Source organism: Dasypus novemcinctus, chromosome 13, assembly GCF_030445035.2.
Source record: "Dasypus novemcinctus isolate mDasNov1 chromosome 13, mDasNov1.1.hap2, whole genome shotgun sequence".
NCBI lineage: Eukaryota > Metazoa > Chordata > Mammalia > Cingulata > Dasypodidae > Dasypus > Dasypus novemcinctus.
Window position 1 is genome coordinate 39,333,126 of NC_080685.1, and position 19,237 is coordinate 39,352,362.

The window sequence follows — 19,237 nt, forward strand, 5'->3', positions numbered from 1 at the left end:
CAGCCCAGGGGCTCTAGCTGTCCCAGGCCCTTCTCAACCCACATCCAACCTGCCTGCCAGGGGTGAGGGGGTCCCTCAATGGCATACCTGGAATCCACTGCCCAGGCACTGTGTGCCACAGCTCTGCCATCCACGCCCCCCCCCTCCACAACTAGGTACAGTAAGCAGGGCCTCCCTCTCTTAAATGCTGCCATCCCCTGGTCTCCCAGGGACCCCTTTTATAAATACTCCATCCAGACCTACCTTGATAACTGCATCTCACACTCAAGTCCTGCCACTCAAATTTACCTGTTTCCTCTTTTATTCTTTTGGGTTATCTCCCAAATTAATGCCTGGTTTTTGGACATCAATTTAGGAGATCACCCAATACCTTACGTGGTAACGTAGTTCACCACTAGCACACACACATAACCTATTAACTGGAGACAAAAGAAACGGGCACCAAATGGGGGGCATTTTTAAACAAGTTGGCCTTTTGGCACCTCTCGATCCCATCAGACAGTGCGCCACTCCCGAATGGCAGCTTCATGCTCGGACGCCACTGGGCGGGAAGAACCAAAGGTTGGAGACCCTCTGCCACCTCTTTTTGGCTGAGTAAAGGAGACTGTGGATATTTCTGGATCTGTTTCCTCATCTTTAAAATAAGGATATTGATCTCAGCCCGGTTGGTTTTCAGAGATGATAAGAACATCTTGGGAAACGGACTTGGCCCAGTGGTTAGGGCGTCCGTCTACCACATGGGAGGTCCGCGGTTCAAACCCCGGGCCTCCTTGACCCGTGTGGAGCTGGCCCATGCGCAGTGCTGATGCGCGCAAGGAGTGCCATGCCGCGCAAGGAGTGCCATGCCACGCAGGGGTGTCCCCCGCGTAGGGGAGCCCCACGCGCAAGGAGTGCACCCCGTAAGGAGAGCCGCCCAGCGTGAGAGAAAGTGCAGCCTGCCCAGGAATGACGCCACCCACACTTCCCGTGCAGCTGACGACAACAGAAGCGGACAAAGAAACAAGACACAGCAAAAAGACACAGAAAACAGACAACCGGGGGAGGGGAGGGGAATTAAATAAATCTTTAAAAAAAAAAAAAAAAAAAAGAACATCTTACCACAAAAGAGTTATGAAAGAAAGTAGTAAATTACAAAGTGCCTTATAAATAAGGGGCACTATTTAATTTATTGTCAAACAGGGATATTTTTGATAGCAAAAGAGAGTGCTTTTAATAATTACACCAGGACTGCTGGAGTGAATCAGGACGGTCCTAGACAAAGTAGCCCCTGTGTTCCTCCTTACTTAAAATTGTGCGGGTGGGAGGGAGGGGGAAAGCAGATATAGCTCAAGAGGTTGGGCGCCTGCTTCCCATGTACGAGGTCCCGGGTTCATTCCCCGGTACCTCCTAAAAACAAAAACAAAACAAACAAGCAAACAAATGAAAAAACCAACTCGGGGGAACCAGTGTAGCTCAGTGGTTGAGTGCCAGCTTCCCACATAGAGGTCACACGTTCAATCACTGGCCCTGCTAGCTAAAAAATAAAATAAAATAAAACTGCAGGGAAGACCCACAAATGGGTTATGATGACAATAATGGGACTGAGACCCAGGAGCCCCACGCTTGCGTCCTGGCTTCTGCACCTACTCCCGGAACCGCCCTGGGCTTCAGTGTTAAGTGGAAGGATGTCAGTCTCTGCCCCACCAAACCCATACAGCTGTACAAACCCATACAGACGCAGCGAGCCAGGACCATGAAAGGACAGAAACCTGGAAAGCTCTAAGCAAAGGTGAGACGTTGGGATCCCGTTTTCCAGGGCTGTGACCAGAGGCCTCTGGGGGCCGGGGCTGTACCTCTGGGTGGGCGTACGCTGCGGCCGCGTCCCCCTGCAGAGCCGAGCGGATATCCGGCATGCTGTCTGGGATGTGATGGGAGCAGTTCTCGTTGCCTCGCTTGTTCATCTCAGTCCGAATATCTTCCATGTCCTCTTTGATTTGCTCATTTTCCTTGGTAAGATTTTTAGACACTTCCTGAGAAAACAAAAACTATTCAGAGGATCCATGAACGTGTTCTGAGGACAAGCCGGGGGCAGCTGGCAGCCACTTCCTGCTCAGAGCACAGAGGCACGACAGGCAGGCAGACAAATCGGTCAATGAGAGGACGGGGCCTGAGAAGATGGCCAGTCCTGTGCCATTTCCAGGGCAGCCCCTCTCCGGTATGCCCAGCTGCTGGGATACTGCCCAGTATCACTTAGCTTGTCTAATAATTACATTGCCATGTTCCTGGGCCACCAGGACATGCAGCTCTTTTCCTGCATTTGTACACAGTCCACCCTTACCTAGTGATTAAGAACTTGACAAAAAATTCCATTCCCTTGCACCCCATACGTGTGAACCAGTAGTTAATAAAAGAAGAGTTTTCTAAGCAATTTGAGAAGAGCCTGCCAAAGAAATCTACTTAATTTGCTTTCCTAATGGGCACAAACTATTCCCCAGCTCTTTAAAAGCATCATGCACATAGAAAATTGATAGGCTGGCTTCAAACTTTCCTACTTATCCCAAGAAACAGTTTCCCTAAATGACCCCCGCTTGGCCAATTAGCCATGTTCCAGACCTGGTTCATACCAGAGAGGACCAAAGCTACATTTCAGTCAACCAACACTAATGAGTACATCCTATGTGTCTAAGGCACAGAGTGGCAGGAAAAAAAAGCCTCGAAATACCCCTGGGTTCTTGGGGCTAGGGTGGGGTGGGCGTGAGAGGAGGTGGGAACTGTAGCTGGGGAGAAAGGGAACACACTGCAGGAAAAAGATGACCAACCACAGCAGGTTCTGTAAGTGCCAAACACGAGATCTGCTCGTGAGTCAGAGGAGGGTGAGAGAGGCTGGGGCCGGGCAGGAGGCAGCTTCCCAGAGTAGGTGGCTGATGAACGGATTTTGAATCCTGGGAAGGCTGTTGGCAGGCTCAGAGATGCCTCTGAGTTACTTTTAGAAATGGTTGATAACATTGAAATCCAACAGTGGCCAACTCTGGCCCCAAATGTAAAGTTTCTATGAACATCTACATTTTTAAACATGATTTTTCCCTTTGAGTCCTGTTTATGAGGCTGGTAGAAGCAGCAATCCTTTAAAATAGAGAAAGCATTTGCTTTCCATCTTCCTTTAACAAAACAGATACCGGAAGTGTGGAAGCTCTGACGATGCCAGGCACAGCCTGGTAAGATGCTACAAATGGCCAACCAAGGGGGCGCAGGGCCAGTGGGGTGTGCGGGCGTGCAGGCAGAGGGCGATATCCCAACACTGGGGCTCCGGGTGGCTCCTACAAGGGCTGCCCAGGAGAGCCCACTAGGTGCCTGTGGAAACCAAATGGCCTCCAGAACTTCCGGCTGGGCCATTCCGACGCACGCCAGATTTGGAGCACTAAAAGAGCTTGATGTGTTCTGTGGACCTTAGGCCAAGCCAGCATCTCTAAATTTCACTGAATTAACTGTGAGAGCTAAAGCCCAGAGAAAAGCTCTTGTTTCAAGCTTACGCAGAAGGACTGGTCCTACTGAGCAGGCGTCAGTCCTGCTAGGCGTTATCAGGGCAGTCAAGTGTGATGGTTCAGTGTGGGTTCTGGAGACAGCAGTTGGGTGCACAGCTCAACATTGCTACTTCCAGGTCTGTGACCTTGGGCAAATTACTTTAACTCCCTGTGTTTCAGTTTCCAACTCTCTAAAATGGGGATACTACTACTAGCAGCCCACACACCCCCACAGGTTGTAAAGAGTAATGGACCCTGGAACGCAAGCCTAACCCCTTCATTTTACAGTGAGGAAACTGAGGCCCAGAGTGAGGATGTGACTTGCCCAAGGCTGTAAACACAGGGGCAGGGCTGAACCCAGCACTCAGCTTCCGGGACTTTGCTTCTTCAGTTCACTTTCTGGCTTAGGACGTGGGGAGAGGGTCCCCGGGCCTGGCCAGCTCTCCAGTGGCAGAGGGCACATCAAAGGAGCCAGAGAACACTCACAGTTCCATCTCAGGATATGCGAAGGGAGGAGACACATGTGCAGAGAAACATGGAAATGCTGGACTCCTATAAATCCTGGGTCCTCGGGTGTGGCCCACGGGCCCACGGCACAGCCATCCCTCGGGAGCTTGTGGGAAAGGCAGACTCTCAGGCCCTGACCTGGCACCGCTGAATCGGAATCTCCATTTTAACCAGATCCCCAGGCAATTTCCATAGATGTGGAGTGGACATAACCATTCTAAGGTCCACAGGAGGAATAGAGTATGGATCGGAGTGGACTTACTGATATTCTATTCATGAACTATTGTGATTGGTAATCGAAGAAAATGTGGCATTGGTATGGAGAAAGTGGCCATGGTGGCTGCTGGGGGTAGGGAGTGGGAGGAAGAGATGTGATGTGGGGGCATTTTCGGGGGTTGGAGTTGTCCTGGGTGGTGCTGCAGGGACAGTTACCGGATATTGTATGTCCTCCCATGGCCCACTGGGTGGACTGTGGGAGAGTGTGGGCTATGGTGTGGACCATTGACCATGAGGTGCACCAGTGCTCAGAGATGTATTCACCAAATGCAATGAATGTCTCATGGTGATGGAGGAGGTTGTTGTTATGGGGGGAGGAGTGAGGTGAGGGGGGTGGGGGGTATATGGGGACCTCATATTTTTTAATGTAACATTAAAAAATCAAATAAAGACCAAAAAAATTCTTAAAAAAACAACAACAAGTTTAAGCAGTACTGCCATAAAAGTAGGCAGGATGAGCGTGCAGCTGCTGGGAATGAGGAAGGGACATGAGAGAGGCCTGCAGGAGCCATGTCCTTTCTGGAGCTGACCAAGGAGTCCCTGGTTCGCAGTTCTGTGCGTCCATCAGCGCTGGCCAAGAGCAGCACCTGGTCTACCTCATGGAGTTCACACCGACTCAGAGGCTGAAGCCCGCTAGGCTCAGGGATTCACTCTGTGTCTTCTTCATTTACACAGTGATGTGCTCCGATCTAGGCACGGAGAGGAATTGGGCATTGGCAAGACTGATGAGGACACTGCTTTGATGTAAGACTATGCTCTACTTAGGGAAACCAAGCAATAAACAAATAAATAGGAAAGCATCAATGAAGAAAACAAATCGGGGTGATGTGAAGGATGCAGGGCCTGAAGTGTGTCCACCTCTGCAGCCCAGCCTGGCCCAGGGCTCCCCTAGAAAGTGCTGGAAACTCTGGGTGGACCCCATGGCTTTGGCCTGAACATAAGTACTCTTTAAAACAAGACCCACCTGAGTTTTGAACACCCATGAAATAGCCCTGGCCGTGTACAGCCACTGAGAGGTGAAGCGGCAGTGCCCTAGAATCCACTCATGCCCCAAGATCTCGGGGTTTCCAGGCCCCTGGAGATCCCCCTTCTCATCGATTATAAATCTCCAGTCGGCTTTCTGGTTTCAGCGAGGCACCATTTTTCTGGATTTCCACAGAGGAGGGTTGAGGAATGCCTGGCCCCAAGAGGAGCAAATCAGCTTATTCCCCTCCTGGGAACGGCAAAGCCGCCGGCCGCCTGAACAAACACCCTTCGGCCTGCACGGCCGGGACAGCTGGCGTCCCCTAGGGCAGCAGCAGTGGCTGCACGTCCCTGCCACCCCCACCCCCAGCACAGCCACCTCCAACCCCGGGGGTGCTGGCCTCGCAGAGCTCTCCCCACTCCTCCGTGGGGCTCAGCTGTCCTCACACCCAGGGCCTCTTGTGGGGGCGCAGGGGATGCTGCCCACACAGGGAGCTCCCTGCCAATCCCACCTGGCGGGAGGGTGAACCCCATGACCTCATGCCTCAGGCTCTTCCTCTCCGGGACAGCAGCAGCGTGACATTTATGGCGTGTGCAACTTGGCTCGTGGGCAGTGCTGGCAGTGCAGCAGAGGAGGCGGGGAGGGCGCCTGTCGGGCAGGAGAGAGTGCACCACGTGGCGCCTGGTGCTGGGAAGAGGAAGGGGGGCAGAAGGACAAGGCAGGCAGAGGCCTGGCACAGAAGGCATGGGCGACCACGGCAAAGAAGGAACTGGGGACCCTGTCACAAGTCTTGGACTAGGCAGAACGAGTGCCTCGTGCCCATGGGGAAAGCAGCTGGTCTACCTGCTGACTCCAAGCCCGTGCTGCAAGATGGGGACAGCAGTCCTGAGCCGAGGACAGCCAGGTGCACAGATACCCAAGGGGAGAGAGAGTTTAAACTGGGCAGGGTCCCCAGGCAAGGGGGTAAGAGTGTGTGGGTGGAGTTGGGGGTACAGCTGGCAGTTGGTCGGAGCCCAGCTCTGATAAGCCACAGAGGGCCGACACGGCCAGGTGTGTGCAGACAGGAGGAACAGGTGCGGGAAAAGGCTGTAATAGGGGACTCTGTCCCAACCTTGTCTTGCTGCTGGAAAATGTGGGCATGCTGGGTAAAACCATGTAGCGGCATAAGCCAAAACCATCGGGGCCCATCGGGGACCGTGGGGCAGAGCTGCTGGCAGCACTCTGTGCGTTTATCTTCCCGACCAGAACCGTGGAAGAGAGTGTGTGCGACGGGACGGTCTGCGACAACACCTACAAAGCCGCAGCCTGATTCTATAACCATGTAAAACGAGTCATGTATGCTCTTTAGGGCTCTGTTAGTAAAAGAAGGAAATAATGATACCTACTTCACCAGGCTTGGTATGGAGAATGAATGAGGCGATGGGCATTCACTCATGCCTGGCACAAGCGAGCGCTTGATAAAGGTAGGTGACGCTGAAGCAGGACTGAGCCTTGGGAATCTCAGTAGCAGATACCCACGTAGGAGAGAAAGGGTGAGCCAAGGCTCGGCGTGGTGGGGCCAGGCAGGAAGGAGAGGACTTAGCGCAGTGTGCCTGTGCAGAGGCACAGTAGATGAGCGTGGGAGGGAACTAAGCTTAACTGCGTCTGGGCCAAGGCAGGGCCTCCGGGTCGTGCCGCACATCCGTGGGCCCCGGAGGCCTGTGGGTGCCAGGTCCCGTCGGTAGATGGCTGGATGCACACAGGGGCTCGGATGCAGGTAGGATGTTTCAGGGCAGAGGGCACAGGGCTCCAGGGGTGGCTGAAGTAGGGGCAACGAGGCCCACGGTGGCAGGGCCCAGAGTTCCCGTCAGCTCACCCTTCCCCCCTCCCTCTGAGCCCTCCAGGACACAACGAGCACCAGATGGCTTGGGACGGCCACCCCAGCCGACAGCTGCTTCCAGCCCTGTAAGAGGCTGGAGAGGGAGAACAGCTAGAAGCAGCCGTTCCTCCTGACGGCAGATAGGCTGCGGCACAATCCCCATGATGCAGCTGACGGAGGCGGCAGGCAGGGAGCCGCCAGCTGTCACAGCCAGGCCCTCCGCAGGCCCAAAAGCTGCTGAGTGTCTTCCCATGTCAGGCGCCGGCCTAACACCTGGGGAACAAAGATGACTTAGACCCCAGCTGCCCTCAGAGAGTCCACAGCCTCGAAGGGGAGTCAGACAAGTAGAGCAAGAGGTCCCAGGCCTCTGACAATGAATTTCAACATTAGGGGTAACCTCACCCCTTAAACTATAGCCACCAGCTCCCTCCTTTCTTGGCAACTCTTGGGGTTCCTACGCCAGCAGATGGAGGACGGACGCTCAGACCTTAAGTCCCTTTATCCAAGAACAAACGCTTTCGGTCCCCAGTCTCGAACTAGATTTGAAGAATCTCTTACCTCAGGAGAGGTAATAAACTGACTTGAGTGCATATTAAGATGCAAATAGAATTACAGAATGGTTGAGTTCAAATGTATCGTAGGAACGTTATCTCCGGACCCTCATCCTTTTGACAGGTGGGGTCCCAAAGGTCAGAGAAGGTAAGAGAGACTCCTCTCCAAGGCTGCACTGAGTGAGGGGAAGACCCAAGTGACTTGCAATAGCTCCTGCTCTGAAACAGATGTGATCTGGAAAGACACCTGCGGTGTCTCGGAGGGAGCAGAGGAGGCTGGAAAAGAGCTCCCCTAACTCACGGCCAGACCTGCACAGATGAAAGTTACATTTTCCTCATAGCTGGTGAAAAGCTATATCCCCCAGGCTCAGGACTGCTCCTTTGATCATGCCTTCCAGACCAGAAACACAAAAGGCACCTACTCCCTCGGCCTGGGGAGAAGGCCTCCGCAAGGCCTGCGCCCACATGTTCTGGGGAGAGCGCCAGTTCTGGGTCTGGTAGATCCATCACAGCCTTTACATCTCACTCGGATGCAGCATTATCAGAAGAAAAGGCTGCAGGTGACACGCAAGGCTCCCTGGTGCCCATCTGTGCTCATGGGTGGGGTGTGCAAACTCCAGCAGGCCGGTGTGACAGGAGAAGGGTCCCACACCAAGAGGGCAGGGCTGCGGGAAGAGGAATCACACTTGGGAAAGCTCAGAGGCCAGGTGAACTCTCGCCCTCCCCCCCCCCCAAGCACAAAGGCACAAGTGTGCACAGTCACAAGCACAGTCAAGTACTTAAAGACGTACACAGGGTCCTGCAGCTAATTTGGGGGTGGGGCACCTTTTCTCAAAGATTTGCAATTTTTATGGGAATGACTTAAGCCCACTTCTAGCCTTGATACTAGAAGAGGTTATTTTCATGGTCTGTCACTCTGTTTGTCTTTTTCTTTACTTTGGTAATAATTCTGGTCTAAAGGCAGCATGGCATAGTAGGGCAGCCCATGCCTCTGGACTTGCTGCCTTCAGAATTTGTTTTTAGGCCTGGGCAGCCTACGAGTCATTGGACCTCTGGGTGCGCTCAGAGTCCACAGTGAAAGTCCTTGAGCTGAATCAGGGCCACAGCCAAATCTAGGTACAATCAACAGGATTGGCTTTGGGAAGCCACAGGCTTTCCTTCCACACTCCTACTTCTCATCTCTCCTGCACCTGTGCTCTCTGCCCACCACCCCCTACACAAACACACACACACACACACATACACACACACACACACAAACGTCACCCTTCCGCTTCCCGGAACTGTTAGGAAAGATTAGCCTGGATGTACCACATTAGAGGTTCTGGACTGCTGCTAATAGACCAGGTCTAAAGGAATGCCCATGGGATGTCAGGCCTCCCTTGGGTAGAGAGGAAAGATGTTTTGGGGGTTAAGTCCTTAGAACACAGTGAAATGACCCTAGTAAGATACTCCTTCAAAGTGACAAAAATTAGAAATTGTGACACACCACGTGTTGGTGAAGGTGTGTGAACCAACAGGAACTTTCAAACGTGTGCTACTATTTTGGCAAACAGTTTGGCAATATCTCCTAGAGTTGAAGACAAACATAACTAATGACACAGCAGTTCCAGTCCTAGTTAAATACCATAGAAGGGCACCCAGACATGGGACATATACAAGGATGTTTTGGGGGCTACTGTGAATTAAGAAACCCGTGTGGAGCTGGCCATGCGCAGCGCTGATGCGCGCAAGGAGTGCCGTGCCACGCAAGGGTGTCCCCCGCGTGGGGGAGCCCCACGCGCAAGGAGTGCGCCCGTGAGAAAAGCCGCCCAGCATGAAAAGAGAGAGCAGCCTGCCCAGGAATGGCGCTGCCCACACTTCCCGAGCCGCTGACGACAACAGAAGCGGACAAAGAAACAAGACGCAGCAAATAAACACCAAGAACAGACAACCAGGGGAGGGGGGGAATTAAATAAATAAATAAATCTTTAAAAAAAAAAAAAAGAAACAATAAACAGCCCACATATCCATCATTAGTAGAAGAGACAAATAAATGATGGTATATTTTTACAACAGAATACTACACAGCTATAAAAATGAATGGATTTCATTTTTATGAATGACCAAGTACTTAAAACATTAAGTTGAATGAAAGAAGCTCAACACACGTACACAGTATTCTGAAGGATTCTATATATTTAAAGTTCAAAAGCAGGCAAAACTAGTGTATTTGCGGATGCATGGTCAGATGGCAATTCTGAAAAGGAAAGTAAGAAATGTGATGATCATAAAAGTCAGGACAGCCGAAACAGGTTTGAGTAGGAAAGGGCACGGGGGAGGGCTTTGAGGGCGTTGACACTGCTCTATTTCCCAAGCTGGACACTGATTACATGGGCATTTGATTTACAATAATTTGTTAAGCTGTGTATTCACTGCTAATGCACCTTTCAATGCATGTGTTATTTTTCATGATTTAAAACAGAAGCTTAACAAAAATCACTGCACTAATTAGAGTTCCTGGAGCTGATTTTACCAAGATGTGAGACTCTGGGCAGTTCAGCTTCCATTTGCCTCTCCTTCATCTGCAAATGGAGTTGCCATCCTTCCGTCCGCCTACATACTCGAGGTGGAGGTACACGGGCTCCTGCTCACACTGACCTGACTTTCAGCCAAACGCCCCTCCAATCTGACTCCTTCTGTTTTGTTTGCTCTCCAAGGAACTCCCTCGGGATTTAAAAATAGCCAAGGGCCTGGAGAACAGCACGCCATTCCTCCTGCAGAGCTAGGCAGAGGGAGTGTTTTTGCACTCACCTAACATTCTGCCTTTTCAATTACCGGGGACTGTAGACGGAGTTGGGCAGCACAGGCCAGCACACCCGTGGCTCAACCTCCCGCAGAGACAGCGCTGCACTGTGTGGGCCCAGGGGCCCGAGACCCACAGCACCCTGGGCGCACGGCCCCTGGGCCTTAGGCTGCCTGGTTTGGGAACGCCTGCCACCAACCCTGGCAACAGGGTCTGTGCCTGTTCCTAGGTGGGACCCTCCCTAACGCAACTTTAATTCTATTTAATCCTAATGGAATTTATGGGATAAGGCCCTGGTCTGCTAAAAATTCCCTTGGAAGAGCTGTTGTTTTAAGTTCTGGTAAGGAAAAGCTGATGTTTGCGGGGCAGACAGCAAGGCTTCAAGGAAAATGACAGGGTCGATTAGAAAGAGTCCTGGACCAGGACCAGCGGCCTGAGTGCACCCTTCACCTCCCAGCAGCAAGATCTTAGGCCAGTCACCTAACTCCCTCACGTCTCACACCCCGCCCAGTTCATAGGAACAGATGGGCTAAAGGCATGCAGAATTCTTGAGAAACAGGAAAATGCTAGACAAAGGTAAGAAATTATTATCTTTACAAAGGTCCAGTTTTTGCTACTAAGCACACATTTTTTAAAAAGAGAGACTCTATCGGATGGAACTAAGATTACTTTTTTGGCAAAAACCCAGTGACTGGGTGACTGCACAGAAGACACCACCCTGCCAGGTTAGTGGCGTTGCACCAAATTCACCCACTTCTACAACCAGCAGGGAGAGCTCAGCTGCTGGACAAGGCTGGAAAAGAGTTCACGGCCCCTGTTCAGAGACAACCCATTGGCCTTTCAGAGGAGCAGCTGACCTTGGCCTCAGGAGCACTGTGCTCTCCCCTGGACTATCTTTCCCAGGCTGTGTTCATCAGCCAGAATGAAAATCCTGGCAACGTCAGGTGAAAGCAGGTGGTGGCTGTCACGCCTCTGCTCCTGAGGAAATGCAGTCGCTTTGAAAGAAGTGCTGCAGGTTTGGATGTTTCTGGGGGCCAAGGGGAAGGGAGGCACTCTTCCAGTGCTGAGCCCTGGTTTACCTCCTCCCGAACTCATCCGAAAAGTCAGAAAATGGTTTTAAATATGAGTTCCATACCAGCACAAAGTGTGTGGGTAGGTTAAGTCCCACTTGTAGGAGGACAGGGTTGGTCATTCCGAATCCCATCATTCCAGTTGTCGGGGCTGGGGAAGGAGAGACTCACGGCGCCCCACAACCTGGTCCCCTCAGCTCCTCCAGGGACAATAGGCAGAGTGTGAGGAGGGGCTGAGGTGCTCCTGTTGCCCACCTCGACCCGTCCACAAAGCTGGGGTTTGAGAGCCCGCTCCTCAGGTCTTATAAACTGACCCTCCCAGAGCACATGGTCATCTTTAGGAAATGCTTCTTCATGGCACTGGAGTGGCAAGCCAAAGGGGAAGAAGGAACAGGATCTCCGCTGCCAGGAACACTGCTCGGAGTGGGAGGAGCATGCTCAAAACAGATCCTTGCAACGGCAGTGTTTCATCATCTTTGTCCCAGATTGCTTGGCAAAGCAATGTGGGAATATTTGCCCCACTCACTAGCTGGCCATAACTCAAGTGCCTTGTTTTAGTTAACCATTTCACACTATTTTCATAATGACTAGTCCAGCTTTTATCCCCTTGGCAATCATGCAGTGTCTAGGGCACCAGTCCTACCTTAGAGATGGACAAAGTAAGACTCCGAGGTGTGTTCTACCCCAAGCCACATGGCTGTTTACTGGTGGCAAACAAGAATAATTCACTCTTTCTTGGCTCCCGTGCTCTTTCTCCCACAACTCAGAGATCCTTACCTTTTCCACCTCCTCCATCTACTGATCTCCCATCAGGGAACCTGAGCTCCTCCACGGTAGACTCCCCAAAGAATAATGGTATGTTTACAGTCATTCTGTTATTAAATTTGCCACTGGGAGTCCGAAAATTAAAGTAACAGGCTTCTACATGAAGCTGATGCTCTTTGAATCACTGTTTCATGTATTACTCTAAGAACTGGATGCCAGCCAGCGGGACACACCCAAAGTTTCTTACTGGCAAAGCTGGGTGGTAATGGTTAATTTTTTGGTAACTAAATAGTTACTTATCTACATTTTAAAGAGTTTTAGCAACAGAATTTAATGTTAACATTATGACTGTGCATGTAACAACTTCTATGTCCTACCGTCACGTCACATACCACTAGATGAAAACCATGGCACCAGCTGTACATCAACCTGGAGCTCAGTCAAAATTATGTGGCATCTTTGTCTAAGAAAATTCCATGACAGGTCCATCATCACCTGGGGTTGACCAGCCTGGAGATTTTCTAGTAGGGAACATTATTTCATAGTAGTCACTTTTATCTCTCCTTTCTCCAATATGGATCTGAGATGAATTAACATACACACACACATGCATGTGCCAGAACAGTTAAAAAATAAATAAAACCAGAACAAGAAATAGGCACCATCTACCCAGGAAAGAGAAGATTCAACCTTAAAACAGGACATGAGGTGCTTATTGTATTTTCACACTTCATTTAGCTATGAGTTCCTGGGAAGTCAGGGTAAAAATAGAAATGAAAAGAGAAGCTATTTTGCATTTATAGTTCACCGTTTCTCTTTGTCACCAACAATTTGGCATGATTGTGGGTGAATGTTTTATGTATATTTTTCCTTTCCAAAGAATAGAATGAGTTATGTCTAGTCAGGGTGAACATGTTTTCTGAAAAAATATTGTGAGAAGTTTGATCCACTTTTGGGCCCCATCAAGAGAAGCATATGGAAACATAAATCTTCCTTACCTCCTCCAGTTTATCCACTCGTCCCACCAGTTTGGTGGTGACTGAATGCAGCTTCAAGAGATCCAGACCATAGAAAGCTCCTTCCAGCATGTCTATGATGTTGGAGAGCTATGAAACAAGGGCAAAGCATTAGTCCAGGGATGGGCAGATGGAGAAGTTTCCTTTGAGCTCTCCACACCGGATGCTTGACAGGGAAGCAAGCTGCTAGCAGGAATTGAAAGGTAGGCCCTCTGAAACTGGCATTTGTGTAGGTGGGGGCATAGTCCAGCACAGTGCTGTAGCTGTATTTTCCTTCTGGAATACTGGGGTCAGAAAATGGGAGAAGCTTACAGGAGCAAGTAAGTAAACCCTGAGGTGTAGAACATCTTTGCCAAACTCTACATGCCTGTTTTTTAATTAAATCTATGCATTGCATACATGTCTATCCTTCCTACTGGGCTGGGAGCAACTTGAAAGTAATGTTCATGTCTTCTTCATCTTTGTCTTCCCAAGATATGTATCAAGATTTCCTAGCCCTTGGTGTGGAGAAAGTGGCCATGGTGGCTGCTGGGGGTGGGGAGTGGGAGGAAGAGATGTGATGTGGGGGCATTTTCGGGGGTTGGAGTTGTCCTGGATGGTACTGCAGGGACAGTTACCGGACATTGTATGTCCTCCCATGACCCACTGGGTGGACTGTGGGAGAGTGTGGGCTATGGTGTGGACCACTGACCATGAGGTGCAGCGGTACTCAGAGATGTATTCACCAAGTGCAATGAGTGTCTCATGATGATGGAGGAAGGTGTTGTTATGGGGGGAGGAGTGGGGTGAGGGAGGTGGGGGGTATACAGGGATCTCATATTTTTTTAATGTAACATTAAAAAAACAAATAAAGACCAAAAAAAAAAGATTTCCTGGCCCATAGCAGGTTATTAATAAATATTCTACTTCAGTGCCTGGAGTGTATGCTTCTGACTCAACTTGTCTACGTGAGGTGGTAGGGGTACCTCCAAGTTTTTCTTTAGCACTAGTAGCTAAACTGACCCTGTGGTAGAGAGAGACCCCTTGGCCCTTCTTGGAGGGGATAAGCTGCCATAGGGCACCCAGCCCTTCTCAGTTTTTCCATACTATCTCTCCTGCCAGTACATAGCCACCAGGAGGAAGGTAGCTGAGGCTCTGGGTACATCTGGAGCAGGCAGAGGAGAGGCAAAGGGGGCAGCTGAGAGGCTTAATCTGAGCGTCCCTGACAAAGACCACACATTCGCAATCCCTGCTCCCCACTCATCACTCAGCCTTGCTTCCAGATGAAGAATCCCAAATATGAAATACTCATGCCTGTGGCATAGTCACCTCTGCCTGGGTGACTATGGCACTTGGCTCAGAAAGCAGTCACACGGCAGAGCTGCAGCTCTGAGTGATGGGGCCAAAGCCTGGCATGTTCTTTGTATTGGTAACCAGTGTCTGTTCAAAGAGATATCAGAGACTATGAGTTACTGAGTGTGTACCAGGTGCCTGGTACGGCACTGGTACTTGACGTGGTCATTCATTCACGGAGCTAGTATTTCTTATAAAGCCCTCGGGCTATGTCAGGCATTATGCCAAGTACTCAGGAGTTATTGCCTCATTAACCCTCAAAAGAACGGGTCACCCCAGCCCTGACACTAAGGACAGAAAGACTCACTCGTTTCTGTGTGTCTCTGGCCTCTTCAGGATACGGGCTGGGCTGACAGGAAACCATGGCAGCTCTTCTCCCAGAGGAGAACACTGCGTTCTTTCTGCCAGCTGGGCCTGGCAGCTGCTCACGGGGTGGCCTCCCTGGCTCCATAAGGAGGGCAGGCACACTTTGCTCTCGGCATCCCTTCAGACACCAGAGCTGAAAATGACCGGTTTGGCAGATCACTGGCCTTGGGTGGATCCACACGCAACACCCCAGGGATGGGGCCTGGCTGCCTTTAAAGGCTCAAATGGGTCCACCTATTCCAAGGCCTCACGGTCCCCAGCAATGCCCCTGCCAGACTCACAAATCCTGAGCTAGTATAAAGTGCCATCCCACCCAGGGCACTGCCCCACACGGGGTCCTACCTTTACGTCCCGGCTGTCCGCCTCCCTCAGCTTCTGGAGCCTGAAGTCTCCCTCACAGGGGTTGAGGGCCGACGGCGGCGCGACACAGGCACACTTGCAGGACGGGCCCGAGGTGATGGTTTCCACGGTGTAGAAGTCTTCCTTCCTGGAGGTTCCCTCGTTGATCCTCCGGCAGGCATCTCGGCCCAGGGGTCTCACCACACACTTGCACTGACAGTCGGAGCCCTCAGACACGGCCTTGACCTTGTCATAGTCCCCCAGCAACTGAACACAGAGAGAGAGAATGGTTTGGGGGTGTGCAGACATAGACTGAAGAAGGCTCTCCATTTCCTTTGTCAAAGTCCTGCACCAACCAGAGACCTCAGACAACACTTAACCATGGAGTGAATAGGTCATCGCAACACAATCTGCTGACTCTGACATTTCCTTGAAGGCACTCAGAGTTCAGCGTTCTTCGTTTGTCTTGGAAAGCTGTGCATTTCTCAGGGGGCCTTAGCCTTTCATCATTTAAAGGAAAAAAACAAAAGAAGTGCCATCATTCTTCCAATAGCCCTTGTCTTCAGCTAGAACCAAGGTTTAGATAAAAAAGAGGAAGAAGAAGAGGTTGAAGGAGGGTTGGGAAAGTTGATGTTCAATAACTGAAGACCACTTGCTTCTCTCCTCACACACGCATTCATTCAATATGTATTGAGTGCCTACTAGGGACTGTGCTGGGTGCTGTGGGAGGTAAAGCGGTGGGCCAGCCAGACAGCCCACTTTCAAGGAGCTGACAAGGCAGGAAGTACATAAATAGCAGTCACACGAGGCAGGGAGCAGCAAGTGCCCCAGACAGGCAGAAATAATGTGCAGTGGAAGCTTAAACAGGAGAGAGGGTGGCTCCAGCCAAGGAACAAGGGAAGACTTTTTGGAGGAAGTGGTATTTGATCTAGGCCTTGAGGGACAAGTTGGCTTTGGCAAAAGGGAGTTGGGAGAAGAAAAAGCTGGTCCAGAGTCAGTAAGGTTTACTCAGCCTGAGAGTTCATTTGGCTCCCAGTACAGCTTCTGAACCCAAATCCCTGGCCAAACCCAGGAGAGCAAACTGGCGGCACTTGCTTACTGCCCCTATGGCGCTAACAATTCCCTTCTGAGGGCTGGCCACTGCCCGCCTCCCCAGGCAAGAAACCATGTGCATCAGGCTTCCTGGCGGCCCCATCCTGGACCCTTGCTGGGGAAAATGCTCCTCCCCAGCTCCTCTCCAACAGGCTTTGCATCCTGGCAACCAGAGCTCCCCTTCCAGGCATAGAGAAGATTCTTGCTGTTGACTAATGACCCTGGCAGGCAGGCGCCGAGCTTGTTTGAAAGGAAATGTTCCTGGGATGCTGCCTGGGGTGGAAGAAGGCTTGTCATGTTTTCCTTATAAAGGGTGGGTTTCTTCTAATACTAATATTTGTTTTAGAGCTCTTGTCAAGTACAGAATGGATCAGTGGAAGAAGCTGTCATTCAGGGTGCCTTGAGCGGTTGGTCATATGGGCTGACAGTAAATTGTGGCTGTCTGCTCCCTCACGCTCCGCCCGGATTCCTCCACAACCCTGCTCTGAACCCCTGCGTGGATTCCTTCCTTTCAGGAGGCTCAGGTTTCAGGAAAGCTCTTGCTGATGGTGCTCCAGAGCCCCCAGTATGAAGGATTTTTATATCTTTTTGATGTGAGGGTCAGTGAGAGGTGATGGGTGGGCATAGAGCATAACTATTAAAGGAAGGGTGAGGAGACCAGTGTGTGACAAATTCCAAAGTGGACCTAATGATCCTCGCTTTGGAAGGAGGCAAGACCCCATGCAAGGGCTCAGGGGAGGTGCAAGCATCTGTCATCCTTAGAATTATGGTGATACCCACTGCATATCATCACACCAACTCAGGAAAGCAGGAAATAAACATTCCAGAGAGAACTGCCCCTTGAAGGCCCTGACCCAAGGTAGGACAGCCTCACACTGCTTCTCTATAGCATGGATGGGGATTGAAAAAAAATAAGTGAAAAGTATTTTGCAAATGGGCAGGTTAAAAAGCCCATCACCATCATCTGTCACTCCCCCTGACAATGTCAGACCTGCATGGATCTGTATTTCCAGTCTACCACCCCAATACACAGTCTTGTTGGTCAAACCATCTGTCTCGGGGCCATCTCACATTCATCACACATGTTGCTGTTCTGTCTTCAGCCCATGCATCTGCCTGCGTGTCCCATCCGGTACCATAAAATATGGCTGATGGGTCACACCATCTGCCTCCTGTCCAACATGCCCGCCTGTTTCTACATTCCAATTTTGACAAACACAGCCAGACATAAGAGGTGACCACACTTTTCACAACTGTTTAACCTCAAAGTTTGTGTTTTTTTGTTTTGTTTTTATTTTTGTCTTTTTGTTTTTCTCCTTTCTTTTCTCTCAGGAAACTGTGTGGAGTCTTCCCTTCCTTTTCCTCACCTTTCTCCTTGTTGGACAATTTTGAAATACCCCATGATTTGAGGGGACCCATGTCCCTCCGTTTAAGAAGACATTCTAATAAATGAAAAGCAAATGCCCTTCCCTTTGGTAACAGAAGGAGAAACAGCTGCCCCCAAACGCTTCGGCAAGGACCATCTTCAGGCTTTCGCCACCACCTGGCATGGGTCGGGTGGGCATGGGATTTGCATCCTACCTGAGATAAAACGTTCTCCTGGTTGTCCGCCTCGTTTTGCAGAGTCTCATCCTCCGTGGGCTCCACCGTCTGCACTTCTGGGGACTCGCTCGTCCCCGTGGGAGGAGTGCCGGATCCCCAGCCCCGAGCCACAACCAGAGCAGAGCAGAGCACCAGCAGCAGTGGCTTGGCCATGAGGGACGCGACAAGAGGGGGCTCGGCCCCTTCGGGAAAACGGCCGAGGTCTAGGCAAGGATGGGAGTCTAGGCGAGAGGGTATCTAGGCTGGAGTTGGTGAGTGGCTGTTCAGCGTGTCTTCCAAAGCTGGGTGCGGCTGAGCAGGGCAGGAGGGTGCGCCCTAGAGACCCTGGGCATCTGGACAGCCCTCGATTGTGCAGCCCTAGTGGAGAGCGGGGCGTGGGGAAGGAGGAGGTGAAGCGAGATGTGGAGGAGGGCACCGAGGAGCCTAGCGCCTCGCCCGCTGTAGTGGGCTCAGGTGGAAGGGGTCTGGGCAGAGGCGGGAGGTGCGCACCGAGGCCGGCGGCGCGGAGCTGCGGGGCGCACGGGAGCCGACGAGGGGCTCCGAGCGCAGGGCGGGCGAGCGCGGCGCGGGCGGCGAGCGCGGAGGGAGGGGCGGAGCCTCTATTGTGCCGGGGCCGCGGGGATGCAGCCAGTGACGGCGCGGAGGAGGAGGACCGGGAGGCGCGCAGGGCTCGGGCGGAGGGGCGCTAGGCCCACCCCGCCCCCCGCTGGGGGCCAGCTGCCGCGCTCGCTCGCGAGGGCTGACGACAGAAGGGCGCTCCCTTCCTTTCCTCTGAGTGCAAGTGACGATCGGAGAGATCCCTTCAGAGGGGGGCCCCTGAAGTTTGGGGGTACCTTGTGCTCATGGTTGCAGAGAGAAGCGACTTTACTCTCCGTTGGGAGGCAAGCGCCGAGCGCAACCCAAGCCCCAGCCGATCTCGACCCTGGGCGTCCTTCCTTTAGTTTATCTGGGGCAGCACAGAGAGAGCAGTTGCTCTCGGGCGTTTCTTTTCCCTGAATTGACAGTTGGCGAGATCCTCTGGCAGCTTTGAACTTAGCGCCACTGTTAGTATGCTTGCCTGCCACAGCTTCAGAACCCGGTGCTACCTCCACCCAGAGGATAACTCCTGAACTCCCTGCTCGAGTGTGTCATGAGTCTTAGGAATATTAAATATAAGGAGAGTGGCTGTAAATCTCTGACACTCTTTGCTGTGACCGCATGGGAGGAGCTACTGT

General features: G+C 51.6%; 1 protein-coding gene across 4 annotated transcripts in view; it reads right to left on the reverse strand.

The window, feature by feature from the left end:
• OLFML2B (olfactomedin like 2B) overlaps window positions 1-18,952 on the reverse strand; it is a 38,284-nt gene extending 19,332 nt beyond the window's left edge. The window contains exons 1-5 of one of the 4 annotated variants that reach the window (XM_004479696.5): window positions 18,857-18,952; window positions 18,003-18,380; window positions 15,333-15,596; window positions 13,275-13,382; window positions 1,833-2,009 (exon numbers count right to left, since the gene is read on the reverse strand). In XM_004479696.5, coding sequence (XP_004479753.1) covers window positions 1,833-2,009; window positions 13,275-13,382; window positions 15,333-15,596; window positions 18,003-18,176 — 723 coding nt within the window. In that variant the 5' untranslated portion in view covers window positions 18,177-18,380; window positions 18,857-18,952. Of the gene's footprint in view, window positions 1-1,832; window positions 2,010-13,274; window positions 13,383-15,332; window positions 15,597-18,002; window positions 18,611-18,856 lie in introns of those variants that run through there. The other 3 variants (XM_004479697.5, XM_004479698.5, XM_004479699.5) reach the window with 3 other exon arrangements.
• Between the last annotated feature and the right edge of the window lie 285 nt (window positions 18,953-19,237).